Source organism: Alligator sinensis, unplaced genomic scaffold (assembly GCF_000455745.1).
Source record: "Alligator sinensis unplaced genomic scaffold, ASM45574v1 scaffold643_2, whole genome shotgun sequence".
Classification (NCBI taxonomy): domain Eukaryota; kingdom Metazoa; phylum Chordata; order Crocodylia; family Alligatoridae; genus Alligator; species Alligator sinensis.
In genome coordinates, this window is record NW_005842588.1 from 115,470 (window position 1) to 134,220 (window position 18,751).

General features: G+C 42.0%; 1 protein-coding gene across 9 annotated transcripts in view; it reads right to left on the reverse strand.

The window, feature by feature from the left end:
* Positions 1–6: 6 nt before the first annotated feature.
* Positions 7–18,751, reverse strand: part of LOC102379548 (cystathionine beta-synthase) — a 45,470-nt gene continuing 26,725 nt past the window's right edge. For all 9 annotated transcript variants that reach the window (XM_025214551.1, XM_025214545.1, XM_025214546.1 and 6 more), the window contains 11 exons: positions 17,172–17,306; positions 15,814–15,883; positions 13,573–13,664; positions 12,285–12,410; positions 11,607–11,691; positions 11,292–11,397; positions 10,461–10,538; positions 8,608–8,742; positions 7,384–7,492; positions 4,443–4,527; positions 7–2,934 (listed from right to left, as the gene is read on the reverse strand). In XM_025214551.1, the coding sequence (XP_025070336.1) occupies positions 2,825–2,934; positions 4,443–4,527; positions 7,384–7,492; positions 8,608–8,742; positions 10,461–10,538; positions 11,292–11,397; positions 11,607–11,691; positions 12,285–12,410; positions 13,573–13,664; positions 15,814–15,883; positions 17,172–17,306 (1,131 nt within the window). In that variant the 3' untranslated portion in view covers positions 7–2,824. The remainder of the gene's footprint in view (positions 2,935–4,442; positions 4,528–7,383; positions 7,493–8,607; positions 8,743–10,460; positions 10,539–11,291; positions 11,398–11,606; positions 11,692–12,284; positions 12,411–13,572; positions 13,665–15,813; positions 15,884–17,171; positions 17,307–18,751) is intronic.

Consider the following 18,751-nt stretch of genomic DNA (forward strand, 5'->3'; position numbering starts at 1 on the left):
AGGAATGCTGTGCTCCACTGTGGCACTCCCTCTGTTGTCCCTTTGATGGGGCAGGCAGGCTCAGCAAAACCAGGATTTCCTCCTTGGAGAATGCTTTTTAAATGATACTTCTGCCTATCAGGTCCCAGTGGGGGGCTGTGCTTCTTCACTTCCCCTCTCCCCTGCCAGTCTGATTAAAAATTAGGAATGACTTCCTATCTTTAATCCTTCCTAGCATGATTGTTTGTTCGCCAAGCTTCATCCATTACGTTATTGCTTGAAAATGCAAGTAGCACTAGAGAGAGGATGTTTCCTAATGATGCTATAGTGCCTGTATCAGTTACTCTGGTTTAATCCCATCAAACACAAGCTGTTTTTAAAAAGGGGAAGCAGCTTCAGAAATCCCTGATCTGCTACAATGGAGTGAAGAAACTGAACAGACCGGAAAGCAAGAGAGCCTCACGGCATCACTGAAGCCAAGCTGCCATAGACAGCTTAGGAAACCTAACTGTGTGGATCCTATCAGGGGGTGTTTTGCCATGAGATCCCTGCTGCTGGTAATTAGGCTGACCTTGCCTACTACTGTACTTAACTTTTTCTAGGATTTTTTTTTCTAATACTGTACAGCCCCTTTCTTTTAATTCTTGTTTTCTTGGTGGTGATGACTCCCTGGATGTATATACTTGGAGAATTACTTAGGCCAAGCTAGGACCAAATGAAAGGAAACCATTTCTTTAAGGCATTCAGATCTACAGCTTACAGACTTCACCTTCTGCCTCAAGACCAAGTCTTTCAGATACTCTGCCTGAATGTATAAATGTCAATATAGTAATAACTTGGGGTGACTTCCAGCATCTGAGGTAATAACACACAGAGGTAACGGGCAGGAGAGCTTGGTCTACTTTGGGCACAACGCTAAAGACTTACCACAAAGTGTCCTGAAATTATTATTCCTGTAATGACATTTTTAAATGGGGAAGTTAAAAGGGAAGAGGATGCAAAGCAAACTCTTGAAATTACTGACAGATAAGTGTTGCTACCAGTACTTCTCTTCAGTCTCATCTTCTCAACCATCTACTGCTTTATTTCCTTCACTCCCTCAACCTTTCTTTTTCTTCACTTACTTCCAGGCCAGCAAGGCTGTGGTCACTATGATGATAAATATTTTTGTTAACCTTTTTTTGTTCGTTTCCTTCTGGATTGGAAGGAAAAGGCCCTGTGGATTTTTGCAAGAGAAAGCTAGCAGCTAAAAGAGCTGTTGTTATCTAGGAATGGACGGACAGAAGGAAATGAGGCCGGTGGTGGTGTGTGGTGAGAACCACGGTTAAAACCAATGATTTTCCTCTTGTCTAACTGCCTATTCGAACTTCGCTGGATGTTGTTATTTGGCTTCTCTTTTTTCATGTACATTTTTCTTCAGCAGAGGAAAGTGAGAAACTGGAACAGAATTACCGCTGCTGAAGGAAGCTTTGCTCCTAACAAATAGCCAATCAGAGAAGGAGGATTACATCACCCATAATAAGGATGAAATATGGTGATTTTTTTCCATAAACAAAATCCATAGAGTGCTTATGCAAATCACCCAACTGTTTGGCTGATGCTTGCCTTTAAGCCACAGTATGGGGATATATGGATTATGCTATTAACTGAGATACAACTGCATTCCCATTATGTAAAGTCAGAGGCACATGAGAGTCCAGACAATTTTGGAAGTGGAAGAAATCTGTACAGCTGCATGTAGCTAATGTTCAGCATCCCTGTACTCCCTGACCAGCTGAGACAACACCATTTCAATCGAGCACAGGTACTGTAAGGCACAGAGAATCCAGAATATTTGTCTCATAGAATTAGTCAAATTTTGTCATAAACATGTAGTCCTGATGGCTGCACAACAGTTTATATGCTCATTATCTAGGCCAGGATTTGTCTTTGATGCAGTTATGTTTTCGTTCACTTTACAAACAAACATTTTTTTTCCCCTGCAGTAGATAGCTAGAGGTCAGAAGCACTTGAAAAACTGATGGGTTGCTAAGAAAGGTTGTTAACCTGGCCACTGTAAGGTTATAGGACCACCTGTAAATTAAACACCCGTACAAAGCTTGCTCCAATTTCATTCTCGTGTTTGCACCTATGCTTATTTACCAAGGTGGAAATAAGCAACAGAGTTTCTGTCCTCACAAATTAAAAAGTGCATCTTTTGTATGGACACTTATTTACTATCTCACTGTAACATCATAGGTAAGACAAGGCAAGCAGTAGGTTTGCTTCATGGTAACTGGTTGAGGAAAACCTTAAAACCAGCCTCCACAATTGAAATTTGCTTTAACCCTTTCCCTGATGGTTACCTTGCTGTAAATGAAAACATCATCCCTCCCCTGCCCCCAACCACTCAACACTAACCATCTCCTACTACAAAGGGGCATACTGCTATTGGCACTATGCCCACCATCTTTGACTTACTCAACATCCATAAACCAAATACCATCTCACAGATAGTCTTCCCTTTAGTTAGGTTCCAGAATTGTTTCAAACAATTAAATGTTATGACACAATCAATTAGGTTCACACTAGTTCATTTAGGTAGCATTTAGAAAAATAGAAACATATATCTTGGCAGGGAATATTGCCTCTCTGATTCAGAACCAAACCGAAAAAACCATGAAATATTTAGATGTGCCAGTTACATTACAGAAGTCAGGATGGCCAGCTGTGTTTATTTCTGAAAAGTTAAAAAACAAAAAACAAGAGACAGAACTTTCTATCTAAGAAAAGAAAGGGACCTGATATTCTTTTTGGAGACTGGAAAATGTTGTTGCAGAAGCTGCAAACATGCTGACCCTGTAGCTTAGGTGTTTTTTCTTTGCCGCTCCCGTGCAGTCACAAAGTTAAGCAGGTCGATGGCTGTAACAATGCCAAACACCATCTGTCTCTTGCTGGATGTGCCATCACTATGATCTATATGAAAACATAAAAGAGTTTTTTCCCCACCTTTACAAAACTTGAGCCAGTCGACAAATGATCTTATACCAAACAGAACAGACTGAGCCACTCACGCAATTTTCACACCATGCCTTTCTCAAACTAGAAGTCAGGGCAAATGATTCCAAAAGTCCAGAGGTAGGGTCAGACATTACTATGTGCTGTAGCTGGTGGAAGCCAGCTCCTATTTCAGCTGAGAGAACTCTGGGAATGGCTGAAATGTCTGATAAGGGCTCCCAAAAGGTAGCTGTTGGCACTAAACAGTCATGGGAGGAAAGGCAAGGATCTGTTGTGATAAAAACCAACTGAGAAAAAGGGACAGAAATAAGCAGTCTGTTATCAAGATGGAAAAAAAACAGCTCTAAAATATGGTACTAGGACTTGATATTTAACTTTCTTAGTTATCTGGAATTGGGGTGAACAACTGTGTTACTGAAGACTCCAGAGGACTGTGCATGACTTCAGAGGGAATTCAGCAAACAAATAGGCCTTACATTAACAGGTGAAATTCTATGTAGAAAATGCAAGATAACAGACAAGGGAAAGAATAAACTGAATTATCATGACACCATGATATACCATGACCACCCCCCCCCCCCCCCCCCAAGGTAAATGTCAAGATAGACAGCTCACTGAAAACATTTTCTCAGTGCTGTGATGCACATCCTCTGTGTCCATAGCTTATAATACAAGAAGGTACCTGGTGATAATACAATGCCACTTGCATAAGCCAATCGCACATCTTAACTCTGAGTATCACTTTTGGTCACCTCACCTATTACAGGATATTGCAGAAAGACTAGAGCATGGCAACGAAAATTAGAGGCTTCAAAAATCTCTTATAGGAGAAGTTATTTAGGTAAATTTAAAGAGGAAATGAGCAGGAATATGAAATGCTGAATTGTTTTAGAGATGGCTACAGGTATGCTCTCATTTATCTTTTATCTGCTTCCAAAGAAATTAAAAGGCAAGAAGGTTTTTCCATTGAACAACAAAAACCAAAGTAATAAAAGCCCCAGTGTGAGTTAATCTGTGGAACTCGTTGCCATGGGAGAACTGCAATTTAGATCATGGACATCATAAGAAAAAAAAAAAAAAACAAGCTTGATTACAACAGGTTATTCATTAGCTAACTCCTACCAAAACAAAGAATAGAATAGAATTTATTGAAATGACAAACACAACAGGGTAGGGCCTGTTAGCACTGCTCATTTTGGGCCATTCTTTATTCTGGAATAATGCCACAGAAATCTGTGAAGCAACTCCTGGATTTAATTATTACTTCATATGGATAACAGAAGCAGAACTGCTCCCATTGTTAGCAGTGTAATTATACAGAAATACCACAGTGTAATAGAGACTCTTGCTTTTGCTGACTTGTACCACACAGGACATCAAAAGCCTCCTATACAGGGTCTTCCCTTGTCACATGGTACTGTGTACATAAGGGCTACATTTTAAAAGGTGCAGTACATTATACTTACATTGAATCTGTTCATGGACTACTAGAGCAAAGTGGTCTATTTCCAGGATATGAGAGAGTTTCCCCAAGTTGTCTTTCAGATGAATCTACAAAGAGGAAGTAACATAAAAGCAAAGTGTCTAGTGGTAAGTAAATGATAGCGAGCCCCCCCCTCACCCCTCACAACATTAAAATTAAAATAATAAGCACACAGATAACATTGTTCATGATCAGAGTGCTCCATGATACTATATCCTAATGGGTACATCCACAACACAGCAATGGCATGCCCTAGTCTGGCCATTTTGCACATGCTCCACCTGCCCTCCCTCCCTCCCTTAGCTCACACTCATACTCCAAACCCAGAAGTGTCCCCTTGCGGCCCCTCCAGTGGCTGCTCTCAAACACACTGGAGACCAGAGTCCTAAGAGTGGAGTGGCAGTAGTGGGATGCCCTGGAGCAGCCTTACCAACATATTTCCAAGTTTAGAGTGTACAGTGGGAGCATGTTTAGAAACAGCCTGCCTGGGGGACACCGCCGCTGGGGGCATCGATATACCCTATTAAATGCTGCTGCTTTTTTTTTTTTTTTTTAAAGAAGCTGAAACTTAAAAAGGAAATACAAAAGAATGTAGCATTTGACATTTTCATTCCGACTAAAATGTAGGAGAGCTGTTTTTTAAAAACAGGGAGTAACGCTGATCCAAGAGTCTAATAAAAGACCGACACCATATCAACTCAAGAGTATGTTTACCCACAGAGCTCTGGAAAGACTAGGAAGAAAAAACAAATTCATTCAGGCTTTCAATTTATTCAGAAGAGAATTTTGGGGGAAGTTTGCAAAGGGGGTAGAGAAAAGCCATAAGAAAAACAAAACCCGCCAAGAGTGAAGAATGCTGAGTTAATGTCTTGGTCAGACTCAGGATAAAGAACCCAGGACCAAGAATTCATTTTTTAGCATCAGTAAAGCTGTTTAAACTAGTTCTTGAGCAAATTGGAACAATAAAACAATACAAGGGCCAGATTTTTTTAAAGGCAACATATTCCCATTTGAAATAACCGTACTTTAAAAAAAACCTGGCCTTGACTATTAATCTTATTTGTTGGCAGTGGCTAAAAGGAAGCCAAAAACCCTACATTGCACAAACAACCAGTTTAATATTTTCTATGTGCCTCATTCAAGAAAAAAAAAAAAATCTGTTTTTTTGGCTGGGCTACTAAACATCTGCTCTGGGAGGGAGCTTTCATAAAAGTAAAGGATGAATGGGTATAGTGAATGTCCTTTAGCTTGATAAAACCTCAGAATGGGACTAGGAAATAAACGTTGCCCTGAGAACAGTCTAGGCTGAGTTGTAAAACTGAGCTCTGGCTAGTATACTACGGACTAGACCAGGAGTTGGCAACATGTGACCTGCGGGCCAAATCCAGCCCATGGAGCCACTGGATCTGGCAGGGGAGGAGGATGGGACAGACAGCGCACGGAGAACGACAGCAGTGTGGATGCAACTTCCAGCTGGCTTGCCCTGGTGCAACTCCCCACCAGCAGGAAGCTGTGCCCATGCTACAGCAGGGGAGCAAGGGGCTGGGAAAAGCAATGCTAGTGCTAGCACAATTCCCAGCTGGCTATCCATCCCACAAGACACTCCTGTGTGCTTCACAAACCTGTTAAAGTGAGACCTCAGTATAGACTATGAGGTTTTCCCACCTCCTTACAATTTCAAGAAGTTTCCCTTTCTTAAGCCAAATATTTTACCTGAAAACTGTCTTCAAACCATGTTCTTTTATACAAAGATTTTCCACCATGTCACTGCACGCATTTTATTCATTTGATATAAAATAATTTAAACAAGAATGAATTATACCATGACCAGTACATCTGGCATGATAGTGGTTACCAGGAGATGTAGTTGGAGGAAAGGTGGATATTCAATTTGAGACCATTTAAGGAAACTGGAGGATGGGTAGTGTGTCCATGGAAAAATACAACCTCAGAAGCACAGGAAATTGCCTGGTGTAGCTACAACCAAGACTACACCATACAGCATAATCAACACATGGCTTATTAAGGTGAGGGAGGATAGGAGCTACACAGCTTTGTTACGCACCAGACTGTCACCTGACGTTTGATTTGCTGTCTGGGGAGGAAAAATATATATATTTTTAATTACATCTACAAAGCACTAGTGCTTCCTTTCATTCTCAGCTATGAAGTAAACATCCAGTAGAATATACACAAAGCTAATATAATAATTATGTATGATTGAGTAGAGTTCCCAAGTATGGGATATTATTTGCTACTAAATGCAATATTGAAACTACGGCCTGGAGAAAGTGGTGTCAATGACTTCACATGAAAGGCAGGCCTTTCCTTAAACAAAGGGAAACAAAACACGTAATTAATTAAACATACTTATGATATGATAAATTTGGCCCATTGGGACTGCCAGTTAAAGCTGGCTGCTATAATGCGTTGTGCACTTTAAGGACAGTCAGAATTAGTCAGCCATCAAGCTGTTGAAGGGAGGTATTTGTTGCAGAGACAACACTTGCTAGTTTCAGCCACCATTGGACTTTACCCCAGAGCAGTTTGAAATTCCATCATTTCATCTGAAGCAGCTTCACATTGCTCAGTTTTGCCATTAAGGTTTGGAAAAAGACAGATAGAAGTACTAAAAGAAGTCCTAGCAACAAACACAACCCAACCACTATCAAAGTCAGAGAGAGTTTTAATGGTCTAATACAAAACCATGAATCAGCTCAAACCTGAGAACTTTTCAGTGACTCTGGGATCACTTTATAAAGTTGGAAGTGTGCCCTAAACCCAGATCTGCATGGCTGTGCTCTCCTCATGAAGATATTGTCAAATCTCCCTTCAAATCTTATCCCAGTTGATGCCAGTGTAGTGTTGGGACATCTCCACAGTACTTTAATAGTAAAGGAGAAGTTGACCTAGAATACACTTACCTGTCTGAACTGCTTATAAATTACTTTGCTGACTTGGTCTGAAGGCTTAACTTTCCCCGCAAGTAACGAAGAAAGCATGTTTCCAAGGGTAACCATTCCCAAAATCACACTGAAAAGAGAAGGCATGGTCAAATAATGACAAACATCCAAGGTTTTCTAGAGACAAGTGACACATGCTCATTCTGAGCAGGTTTCTGCAGTGCAGTAACCCAAGAAAGTCAGTTTAATGGGCTTGAAGGTTTAAACACTATATCCTGAGGCATTACCAGATGCTGAGTGTCCACCTGGAGTTGCCTTAGGTCTGGTTTTCAAGCGTGATGGGTACCTGCTCTCAAACTGAAATCAGTGGGAGCTGCAGGTGGTCTACAGCACTAATGATCAGGTGCCTTGTCCCTTCAGCTGGACACTCACATTCAGGGAAGAGTTTTATAGATTAGACTTTGTTTTATTGTATCCCACTTTGCCCTTCTGAAAGCTCAAGAATAACATTTCTCTCTGCCTCTACCTATTGTTCTGGCAACCTTTCCCCATTTGGCAAGCTTTGACTTTTCCCTTATGGTGCTTTAGGCAGTGTAGCTCTTCCTTGCCTCTGTCCCATCACCACAAAGTGCCAAATGCTGAATCATCAGTGGCCTGCTCCAGCCTGAGGTTCAGAACTAGCATGATCAGAAATGGCCAGTTTTTGCATATCTCATTTCTGGGTGCAAACTTCCTGTCTGGATTAAGTGGGAAATCCCCAAGGTGTATTTTTAAGTTTCTTTAGGACCTGGTTAATAACACTTCCCTGATTTCACTGCAGCAAAAAGGTGTGAAGAGTCTGTAAAGGCAACAGAACCACGGTAGTGGTATTTCTTGCTTAGTTTCTTTTAAATAGGAGGTTGTGTTCTGACCTTTTCCTCTCTAGAGGCCCACAACAGTCTGCCAGACATAAGCAGAGGGATAACTTCATTATAGACAGACACTGTGTATCATTGTCCCCGTACTTGGAGGCATATTAGATCAACAGTAGGACAGTTCCAACCTAACAACATTTTAAGTCTGGGCTCAGCATGGCATTTAAGCAGAACATTTCTGAAACCTTGTAGACTCTTCCTGAAGAAGACAAATGACAGAATTCATACTGCTTATTTACAGTGCATAAATAAACCTGTTGTCTGTTTCCAAGGGGTTTCTGTATTTGCAAAGGAGGAGGCCAAGAAGGAAAAGATGGATAAATGAACATACCCAGATTCATCAACAACTGGTGCCTGGTCGAATCCCTTCACTCGGAGGATTTCAATGGTCTTTTCACAGGTGACAGTGGGAAGCACTGTCAAGGGGGCAGAGAGGCTTAATTCCTGAACGCTGAGGTGCCACCACCTGAGGACCAAAAGTCAATCACCAAAAAATAAATTTGCTCCAAAACCAATAATAGGTTATTTTAAAAGCCTAGAGCACTACCGGTGCCATAAATCTCAACAACAACATGTTTTCTGCAGAGGGCCATTAGCCACGTTTAAAAATAATCTTTATTTAAAATGTTCACGGCTTCCCACCCCAGCACCAGAAGGATCTCTAAAAGATTCTAAGACTTGGGAAGGGAAAGTACGTCCCTTTTCCATTTTATTTCATTCATCTTGTTTCATAATCTTATCCGGCAGATGGCCAGTAGAAATTACTGACTGCCCTAGTATGGTTATTTAAAATTTCATTTATAAAAATGGAAAGGAAAGGTTTTAATTACTGTATTTCACAGTGTATAAGTTGAGTTTTGAAGCCTAATTTTTAACTCTTAAAATTTAACCTCGACTTATACACCATATCACCATCCCTCGTGAGTGGCGCCAGACTCAGTGCTCAGCTGGGGCAGCCCAGGCAGCATCGCTCACAAGGGATGGTGGCACTCTACCCGAGCGCCGAGCCCAGCCCTGCCTGCTATGAGTGGCGTTGCCAAGCACTGAGCCCAGCCCTGTCCCCTGTGAGTGGCACCAGGCTCAGTGCCTGGCCCTCAGTATAGGCACACAGGGTCCAGTATTAGTCGACCCCATATTTCTGATCCAAAGAGTTAGGAATTTCATAAATCTGGTATATAAGTCGACCTAACTTTTTGGATCAGAAAAATGGGGTTGACATATACACTATGTTGACCTACACACTGTGAAACATGGTACAAAATTTCAACTATGTACGCACCTAGATTAAGTATGGCGCTATGTGTTCCTTAAGGCTTCTGTTCTGAATCTCCATTTCACGTGATTGTTACAATTACTCGCTGTAGTTGCAGCTTGGCTCAAATTATAGCACCAATTATTTGTAATGTAGTAATACCTAGAGACCCCAGCTCAGGTCAGAGTTCTTCTATGCTAGGCACTGTACATACATATTGAAAGTGTCAAAGGTCAAGGCAAAAGGTGTGCTTGTGCCTAGTTCACCCTGTCTAGCATGGCTAAGGCCTATCATTTTCTGTATGCATACAGAGGAGTCATGTGATTAGTGTCACATCTGGCTGCCTGTAACCCCCTCACCCTCCAAGCTTGAAAAATCTGGTACTTGTTTACAGCTGGGTTGATTGGCGCTGGCCTTTGTCATGAGTCTGGAGCGATTTGAGTACAGTCAATTTCCTTGGCCTATCTAGGCAGCTAATACAGTTTCCTCTTTGTGTTTGTATGTGGGTTTTCCACATAGCAAATAAGAAAGAAAAATATTTAAATAAAAAATAGCAAAGAGGGATTGTAAAAACCATGCCCATTACAAAGGTCCTGGTGGCAGTAATATACTTGAAACTATTTTTAATTCTCTTGCTACTGACTAGATTTCAACTAGACAATGTCCATTTCCTGGGAATGGATGCTTCACAATTGGAGGAGGAGTTTTTTCCAACCATTTTCACCAAGACTCACAAGTACCAATCCTTACCAAAAGTATAACTCAAAAGGAAATATTCAAGTGATTTAAGAAGGCTTCCTGTTCCCACAACTGTACCCAGACACCAAGTTCAGTGACAAATAAAAATAGCTAACGAACCTTGGCAAGTTAGAGAAAAAATGGAGGAGTTAGAATAAGCTCACAAAAACTTGAGTGAATCTTACAAAACTTACCAAGGTTTGTTACTGCGGGTATCTTCTTCTTTCATGAACCCTTTCTGCGTCATCCATTTGTCACTCAGGAACTTAGACCTAGAAACCACCAAGAATCAATGAGCAAACCAGGGGTTACACATCTACTAACAATATGCAACATCACATATGCAACATTGTAACTGTACATCGCATCCTCACACATAATGGGGTAATTGCAAACTTGTCGCCTTTAGAAAGTCAATTCTAACAATTAGGAGAAACGGAAGTAGAACATTATTAGAAAAAAGAATAGAAACCCCTAGAAAATGAAACAATAATACAAATATGTACCTTGTAATGGAGGAGTGACTGCATGAAATTGGCGTGTGCGGGCAGTTTCAATGTACTTTATAATGCAAAATGTAAGAGTACTACATAACATTACTAAAAGAAAGACTGTGGGAAGGTATTTTCCAAGGCGATAAGAGGGGAAGTTAGCAATGGAAATTAGACCAAGAATATTACGGAGCTCCCCTATGATACTGGCTGTTTCTTCAATGTAAAGTCTTACAGTAGTCACCACAAGGCAGGGAGAATAAGGGACAGGCTTAAATATGACTTTCAAAACATTAAATGCCACTAACAATTCCCATTACAGTAACGAAAGAGAAAATTGGGAGCAAACCATGGGTCCCACTTTCAGAAAATGCTGTGCTCCCCACCTATATCTGACCCCAGCAAAGCTGTCAAAAGTTGTACCTAAAAGACATCTGGTACTTGGGGAAATGTTCACTGCAGCATGTACACACACTGCTACTTCTGTGACAGTAGCCAGCATGAAACAGGAAGTAAACCAGGTCATTTCCTTACATGTAGTTCCTGACAGAGTCGGGCAAGATGACAACACAGCGCTGACCCTCCTTCAGATCCTTGGCAGCCTTCACAGCAACAGACATTGCGCTACCCGAGCTGCCACCTGCCAAAACCCAGATCATACAGTAAAAAATAAAATAAAATAAAAAATAGAAAAAAAACACTGTATATGGAAGCCATTTTTGAGACAGAAGGTAGTCAGAACTTTAATTTCAGCACTGCCCAGGTCTCCCATCACTAGCGTAAAAGATGCACATGAGGCCATCCCACTGAATTTAGAGGAAAATATGGAGGACTAGTACTGGCTCTTACCACACAGCATTCCCTCCTCTCTGATCAGCATGCGTGCCAAGACAAAAGACTCCTCATCATTGCTCTTGTACCACTTGTCCACCACCTATAAACATGTGGTGGGGAAGGGAGTCAAAACAACATAGTTTTAATTTTTCCCCAAATAAACAGATGCCGTTCAAATTATACATGTAGAAAATTCCTCGCAAACTGATCCATATATTCTAGTTCACATCGTTAAATCGCTTTTTTGCTTAGTTAACATTACTGTGTTATTTGCAGTTTTCGGTATTCTAATAGAAAGTACCTTGCCTTTTAAAAAAGCAAGCATGGAAAAGCGATTGTTCTATTTTCTTCTCACTTGACTTTCCAGGAAATATACTCCTCTTTGACACTTAATGTTACTAAGGATCAAGTTGTTGGGTTTCTTTAAAGAACAGTATTAGGTTTCCAAGGAAAACTATCTGCATGGCATGTTTTCACCCAGAGCTGCAAGAAAGTGAGAGGTATGTGCACTATGTAGGCTATTTTAACCTCTGGGAGGCAGTGGGGAGGGCCTTTCATTGTGAATATGCAGTTATTTAAAATTAAGGAATACTTCTCTTTCTCCCACTCTATCACTCCCACTCACAGTGCTATTTCCCGTTTATCCAAAGCCTTTTCTTCCTCAAAGCAAAAAGTAAAGAGCGTCTGACTTACTGATCTATCCAGCACCGTAGGGATGAAATCATATCCAATTCCCTCCACCTCATATGTCGTCACGTCCGTCTTATTCAGTACTTCAGGCTCAGCAAGAATGGAGCCTTCGGGATCAACGCCAATGATCTGGAGAAGCGATTTCAGATTTGACTGCTGTTAGGTTGATTTTCAAAATGCAGTTATATCACATCAAGTTATTCAGGCCTGACAGCTATCTCCCCAACCTGTCACACCATCCATCCAAATGCCAGCCACGCTAAGGGCAGCAGGTCTTATTTATTATTTTCTGACACTTGGCAAGTTTCCAAGGATGAACTCTCCTGCTGCTCTCAGCAACTTCTTCTATTTCAAATGCCAGCCTGCATGACACTGTATGTGAAAGGCAGTGCTCATTCTTTGCAGCTTTCATTTGCCTCCAAGGAGGCTATGGGGCAAAGAGAGCCTTGGATCCCCATTCAAATGCTAGTTCTCATTATGGTAAATACACTGCATGCCAATAGAAGTCAGCATGTCTTCCTGGTGTAACAAGGCCCTGCTTTTAGAAACTGGATACTGGCTCTAATGGGAAATGGAAAGCAGCCACCAGGAGTCATGAAGAGAGAGAGGTGGGAAGAATGTGTAACCTAGCAAGGCATGCAAAAATTGCCACCTTACTTGAGAATTTTCACAAAAAATGGCAATTCAGTAAAATTGCCCACTGTAAAACTCAGTAAGGGTATGGAGATGTATAAATATCTTTTAGAAACATCAGAAGTGTCTGGAAGATTTGCTACAGAAGAAAAGACCAGCAGTTTCCCAATCGGTGCCACCTGTAATTGGTGGATCAACTTTCATTTCAGGAGCAAAATGTAGACTTGGGTCACAAATGAAAAGAGAATGTGGTGGCTTTGCAACTTTGTGAGCATCTTTTCACAGCTCATAACTACCGTTCAGTGTTGAACAGCTCAGAGCCTCTCCCTCTCCCTAAGTAAGGCACAGTATTGAAATAACAGGAATGGCACAGGGAAGTAGTGAGAGGTTATTTCCTCCCTTGAGAAACTTGGCAAGCCACTTGCACCTAGACCAGTGGTTTTCAACCTGTGGTCCATGGACCCCATGCAGGTCTGCAAACTATGTCTAAGGGGTCCATGAAAGATGACTATGATCAATCAAAAGTATGCGAATACTCACACTTACCGTTCCAAGGATTCTGCACCTCCATTCAAAATTTGTAAGGGTCAGTGAATGAAAAAAGTTTGAAAACCACTGGTCTAGAGGGTTAAGAAGATGCTTTAATTTTGCCACTTACTTTGCATTCTGGGCATTTCTCCTTCAACTTTCTGGCAATGCCAGTGATGGTTCCTCCTGTTCCAGCTCCAGCCACCAGCATGTCTACTTTTCCTGTTTAAGTAAAAGGAAACCAAATACCATAATGAAAACATTTCCTAGCATTATTAAAAATGCTTTTACAGGCCAGGAAGGGGAAGATTTATTGCTTTCTCCAATGAAAGTACAACTGGTGCAAGAAAGCTGATAATGTAAATGGCTCGTCACCTCCCTGTAGGTATATTCAAAGTCCTATATTTTACTTTTTTCAAGCCCTACTTTCTCTAAGAGGGCCCAGTTTTATCATCAGTCTTTTGGGTGATCTTTAAGGCTCTGAGGCAGGGCTAAGGGTAGATAGGTCATATGCACCATGTTGTTTCATTATACTGTGCTGATACATATATACCTGTCCTCTAAAATGGGATAAACTGTCCATTATCAAATATAAATTAATGAATTTTAAAGGGGCCCATTGCATGGAAGTCTTTTATAAGTCAGAATAGAGAAAATAATTTCTTACTTTCATGACAACAATAATTTATTATTGCTCTTTGCTCCTCATAGCATGGCAGCTCACTTTGTAAGTGAGCTGTTTGTTCTCCAACTCATTTTAGTTCTTCATATGCATCAGCAGCATTGTTGACTAAATCCTGATTGTAGTGCTCATATTTCTGGTAATAATTTACTTGAAAAAAAATAGCACTTAATTTCCAGGCTTTTATAAAAAAGTGAATATATGCAAACCAAAACAAGGACAGACAGACAAACAGGGCCAGATTCTGATTTTACACTGAGGTAATTCCCGTGATTGACAGAATTACTGGCATATTCTCATGTAAATGAGATTAAAAAAAATGCTCCAGACTTTAAGAGACCAAAGGAACTCATCTGGACTCTCAGGCCTGTCCACATGTGGTGTGGACATTTGGTTCCCCAGGGACAACTAGCACTGGTGTACCTTGTGCTACCGCTAGGTATCCCTGGGGCAAGCCTGTGCCACGTGCACTGTGGCGCACAGTAAGTTACTCTGGAGGCAGTAAGGGAGGCTGGGGCCAGCACTGGGATAGCCCCAGCAGCCTAACTGGGGTTCTTGGGGCCTCCTGGGTGGCTCTGCTGCACGAAGCTTGGTTGGCAGCCGCAGCGCAGCTCCAAGAGGCCTGGCTTCACTTTTGAGTGGTGTGCGCTGCCTGTGCATGCACTGCTCCGCTTTTTTCCCCTCTGTTTTTTTTTATCCAGGGGTCAAAAAACCCCTCCGCACTGCTTCCTTGCAGCATGAAGAACAACTGAACATGCGGTATGTGGCGCCGCAGATGTGTCTGCAGTGCCACCTACTGCATGACCACGTTCATCTGGACGCAGCCTCAGAGGCTAGTTAGCAGGGGTGACATCCCAACATGTGTAAACTGCGGAGAGCATGCAGACAAAGCAAATAAACTCACTCCACTATTTTTAAGAGTATAACTACACTTTATCATCCAGATTGTTTTCATCAAAAAATCTAATGTAATCACATATTTTGTTATTAAGCCCAATAAACACAGGGAGAAGCTGAAACCAGTAGTTTTATGGGAAAGACCAAGATACCTGATATAATGCTCCCCCTGAAGCAACAACTGACCAATAAACTTGTCATTAATACAAATCACCTATGCAAGGCAGGTATACTCCTAGGGACATCATTAGTTATGAACACCTTGTTTTGACAGAGTAAAGGCCTTTCCACAGCATCTGGTAGAGTGGAATTAAAATCATGCATCAAACCAAATAAAAAAACCCAAAAAATGAATAGCCCTTTCAATGACAAAAAAAAAAAATCCCCCAAGCATGGTTTAAGCTAAGAGGGTGTAAAGAGCCAGGGCTTTTCAAAAACTTCTTGGGTGCTCATAAACACACTGAAAATGCTTGGTACTTTCACTCTTCTGAAAGTTTTTTTTATCATTATCACCATCTTGCTTGGCCAGCCACATTGACAGAACAGTAAAATAAAAGGCTGGGTGCAGGGGTATTATGAGATAGTTTTCACTTCACCCCACACATTTCTTCCCTAGCTAAAGGTTTGCCTAATTTCAGCTGTTTAAAAACTATCATGAACTGTATGAGAGCCAAAGCAGTTTTAAGCTACCCTGCCCCCAAGAACACCTTTCTCCTAATTGGTGGTATAGGCAAACAAGGATAAATCTAGAGACTAATTAAAAAAAGGAGATGATCAGAAGAATAAACATACCATCACACTGCTGCAGAATCTCCTCAGCTGTGGTGTCATAGTGGGCCAATGGGTTACTGACATTGCGGTACTGTAACAAAACACAGAGGAAAAGATCTATGGAACAATAGAACAAGTGATGAGATCAGAGTTTAAAAAGCAAAAGGAATGGCAAATAGTCTTCAAGCCCCACATTGGCAAATATTACTGTCATTAGTTTTTAAATTCATCAAACTGTCTTGGTTCAGAATTACCTCCTTTTAATGCATCAGTGTAAGCAGGATAAGCACAGGTACTTCTAAGGTCCCAGCATTCCTTACAGCTAAGATCAATTTGCTTGTGGGCTTATTAGCTGTAAAAGTTTCAACTTTTCTACATTTCGGATATGTAGAACTGTTGATTTAAAAGAGAACACTTTTCACTCTGTAAGCCAGGCTAACTGTGTGGCTCTTTATTCCCCTCTAGTGGCTAAGCCATATGTATAAAATAGTGTTTCCCAAACTTTAATACCTGAGGTTACTTTCTACCTGGATTAAAACTAGAGGCACACTTCTCTCTTACACTTGAAAAGGTGTGTGTATCTATATATGTGCACACATGTATGCATGTATGTATATAGATATACACATACACGTGTGTGTGTGTGTGTGTGTGTGTGAGGGCGCACATGTTTGTAAGCATGTGTGTATTTATGCATGCACACACATACACCAACCCTTTTCATTCCCCCACCCCCCAGCTTCTCCTGATGGCCCAGGGAGCAACAGAGTAGTGAAGAGGACAAGCTGGGTTGCAAAGTGTGGTTCCATTTGTGCATCCATCCGCTGGCATCAGAGCTTGCTGCTGGGAACATGGGGGAAAGGGGGAAGGAAGGTGGCACAAGGACTGCACAGGGCTAGGATGGGCACAGGAAAGATAGCAGCAGTGGCAGCAGTCTCCCGAGAAGCAGTCACAGATACCACTGGAGTAGTTGCACAGGCACAGGGTGCCAGACAGAGGAGGAGGGCATTTACCTCCTCACACAGGAAGATCTTGTAGCACTTCTATCACTCTTGCAACACTCCAGCATGCTGGTGTGGAATCACTGGTATAAAAGACAGCATCCACAAGAATTCTTGCCTCCACATACTTCCTAGACCACCATGGCAATAACATCACCTCAATACTATTAAATCATCTGTAGCAATTTAGGAGTCTGCTCCTTTTTCTGAGCTAAAGGATGCTGTAATCTTATGTCTAGGCCCAGAGGTCTTCTGTTCAGATTCCACAGAGACCTGTCTGGGCCTGGTGTTCTAGTTTCATCCATGGAGACCAGAAGAAGACATTACCAATCAATCTGTCTAGCTCATGGAGCAACTCTATTATTCAGGGCTGTATACCTGGTCTAGTATGTGAGAATTGGGAATTTCATTTTTCAGTCTCCATGCTACTCCCACATGAGATTCAGGTGAGTCAAATCTGGCAGTTGTCGGAGTCCTCACAATCTCAGCACCAAGAGCTCTCAGAACATCCACCTGAAATTAGACAGACAGTCAGCCATAAATGTCCATCAGCACAGAGATCTTAGGGGCAGGCAGGAAAACAATAAAATTAACACAAACAGCAGTGGGATTTCTCAGGCCTCCCTTGCCTGCTGTCCCATGTCTCTACTGTTAAGCCTCTGGGGGTAAAGGACCAGATCTAAATAAAGTTTTAGGCACCAAAAGCACATCCAGATGAACAGGCATGCTCAGAGGCACATATACTTGTCCCACTGCATTATGCCCCAGGACATCTGGCACACAGCAAATTGTCCTGAGTAGGGTAGAGGAGGCTGGGGCCAATACCTGTGCTGGCCCCAGCAGCCTTACCTTGGGTCCTGACATCCTTTCAAGGCAGCAGCAGTACTGATCCAGCCACATGGAGCCTGGCCAGCAACCAGAGTGTGGCTCTGGATGGCCAGGCTTCATTTCTGGTGGGTCATGCTGGTATTGAATTTTGGTGCCATTCTGGTGTCAAATTTTGGTGCCACTCTGCAGATTAACAACACAACAAATGGATGCAAGTGCGCTGCATACAGTTTGCAATTTAGGAGAAATACAGGTACCCAAGTTTAAGTGAGTGATTCACAAAACTCCACCTACCTGCTTAGACACCTGAGAAACCATGGGTATCTCAGTTTTAACCAATAAAGGTCTAGTAATGCCCTTGCCTAAAACTGCCACCATCTTAGTTAAACTGATGCAGCACCTCATGATGAAGTCCACGTGGGATCCACGAACTAGGTGTTCCCTATGCCTCAGTGCCCTCTGGGGTTCTGTAAGGAAGGACCTTATAGTGGTTGGAACATGGACCCAAGGAGTGGAAGAACTCAGTTTCAGGCCCTCTTCAGCCTGAGGGTATTCAAACCCACAGATCCCACTTCCTAGAAGAGTGCCCTATCTACAAAGTTATAGGAAACCCGGGATGAGGGATACTCTTCTCCATCTCCCACCGGTCACCACAGAGAGAGGAATGCAAGATTCAGGGAAGCAGATGGAAGAGGAAGCCTGGCTTCCTAGTCCAGGAATGAGGGCACACCCCTGGAAGAGGTCAGTCTTGGGTTCCATCCTCTGCTCTCAACACTGTTCGTGTATTTTACCGAGTGGTTCTGTAGTGCAAAAAAGCATGAATGGGTCCAGAATATGAACTTGGCCCAGAACCACTTCCTCTTCCTCTGGCCATGCTTTGACTGGGACTTCAGGAGAGGGGCAGGATTGCAGACATGCTTTTCCCTTCTTCATTTCATGTGGATCAAAGTTTCCTTAAATCAAGGAAAGACCATCTTTGCTTTTTATCTGTCTGCCAATATTCCAAGGACTGAACTTAATTTTAGACCCCTCTCTCTGATCTCACCACTCAATAGGTAACGCAGTGGTAGAACGTCCTGTTCTAAACTGTTTCCATTGAATTGACCCAGAGCATCTATTCATCCTCTTTC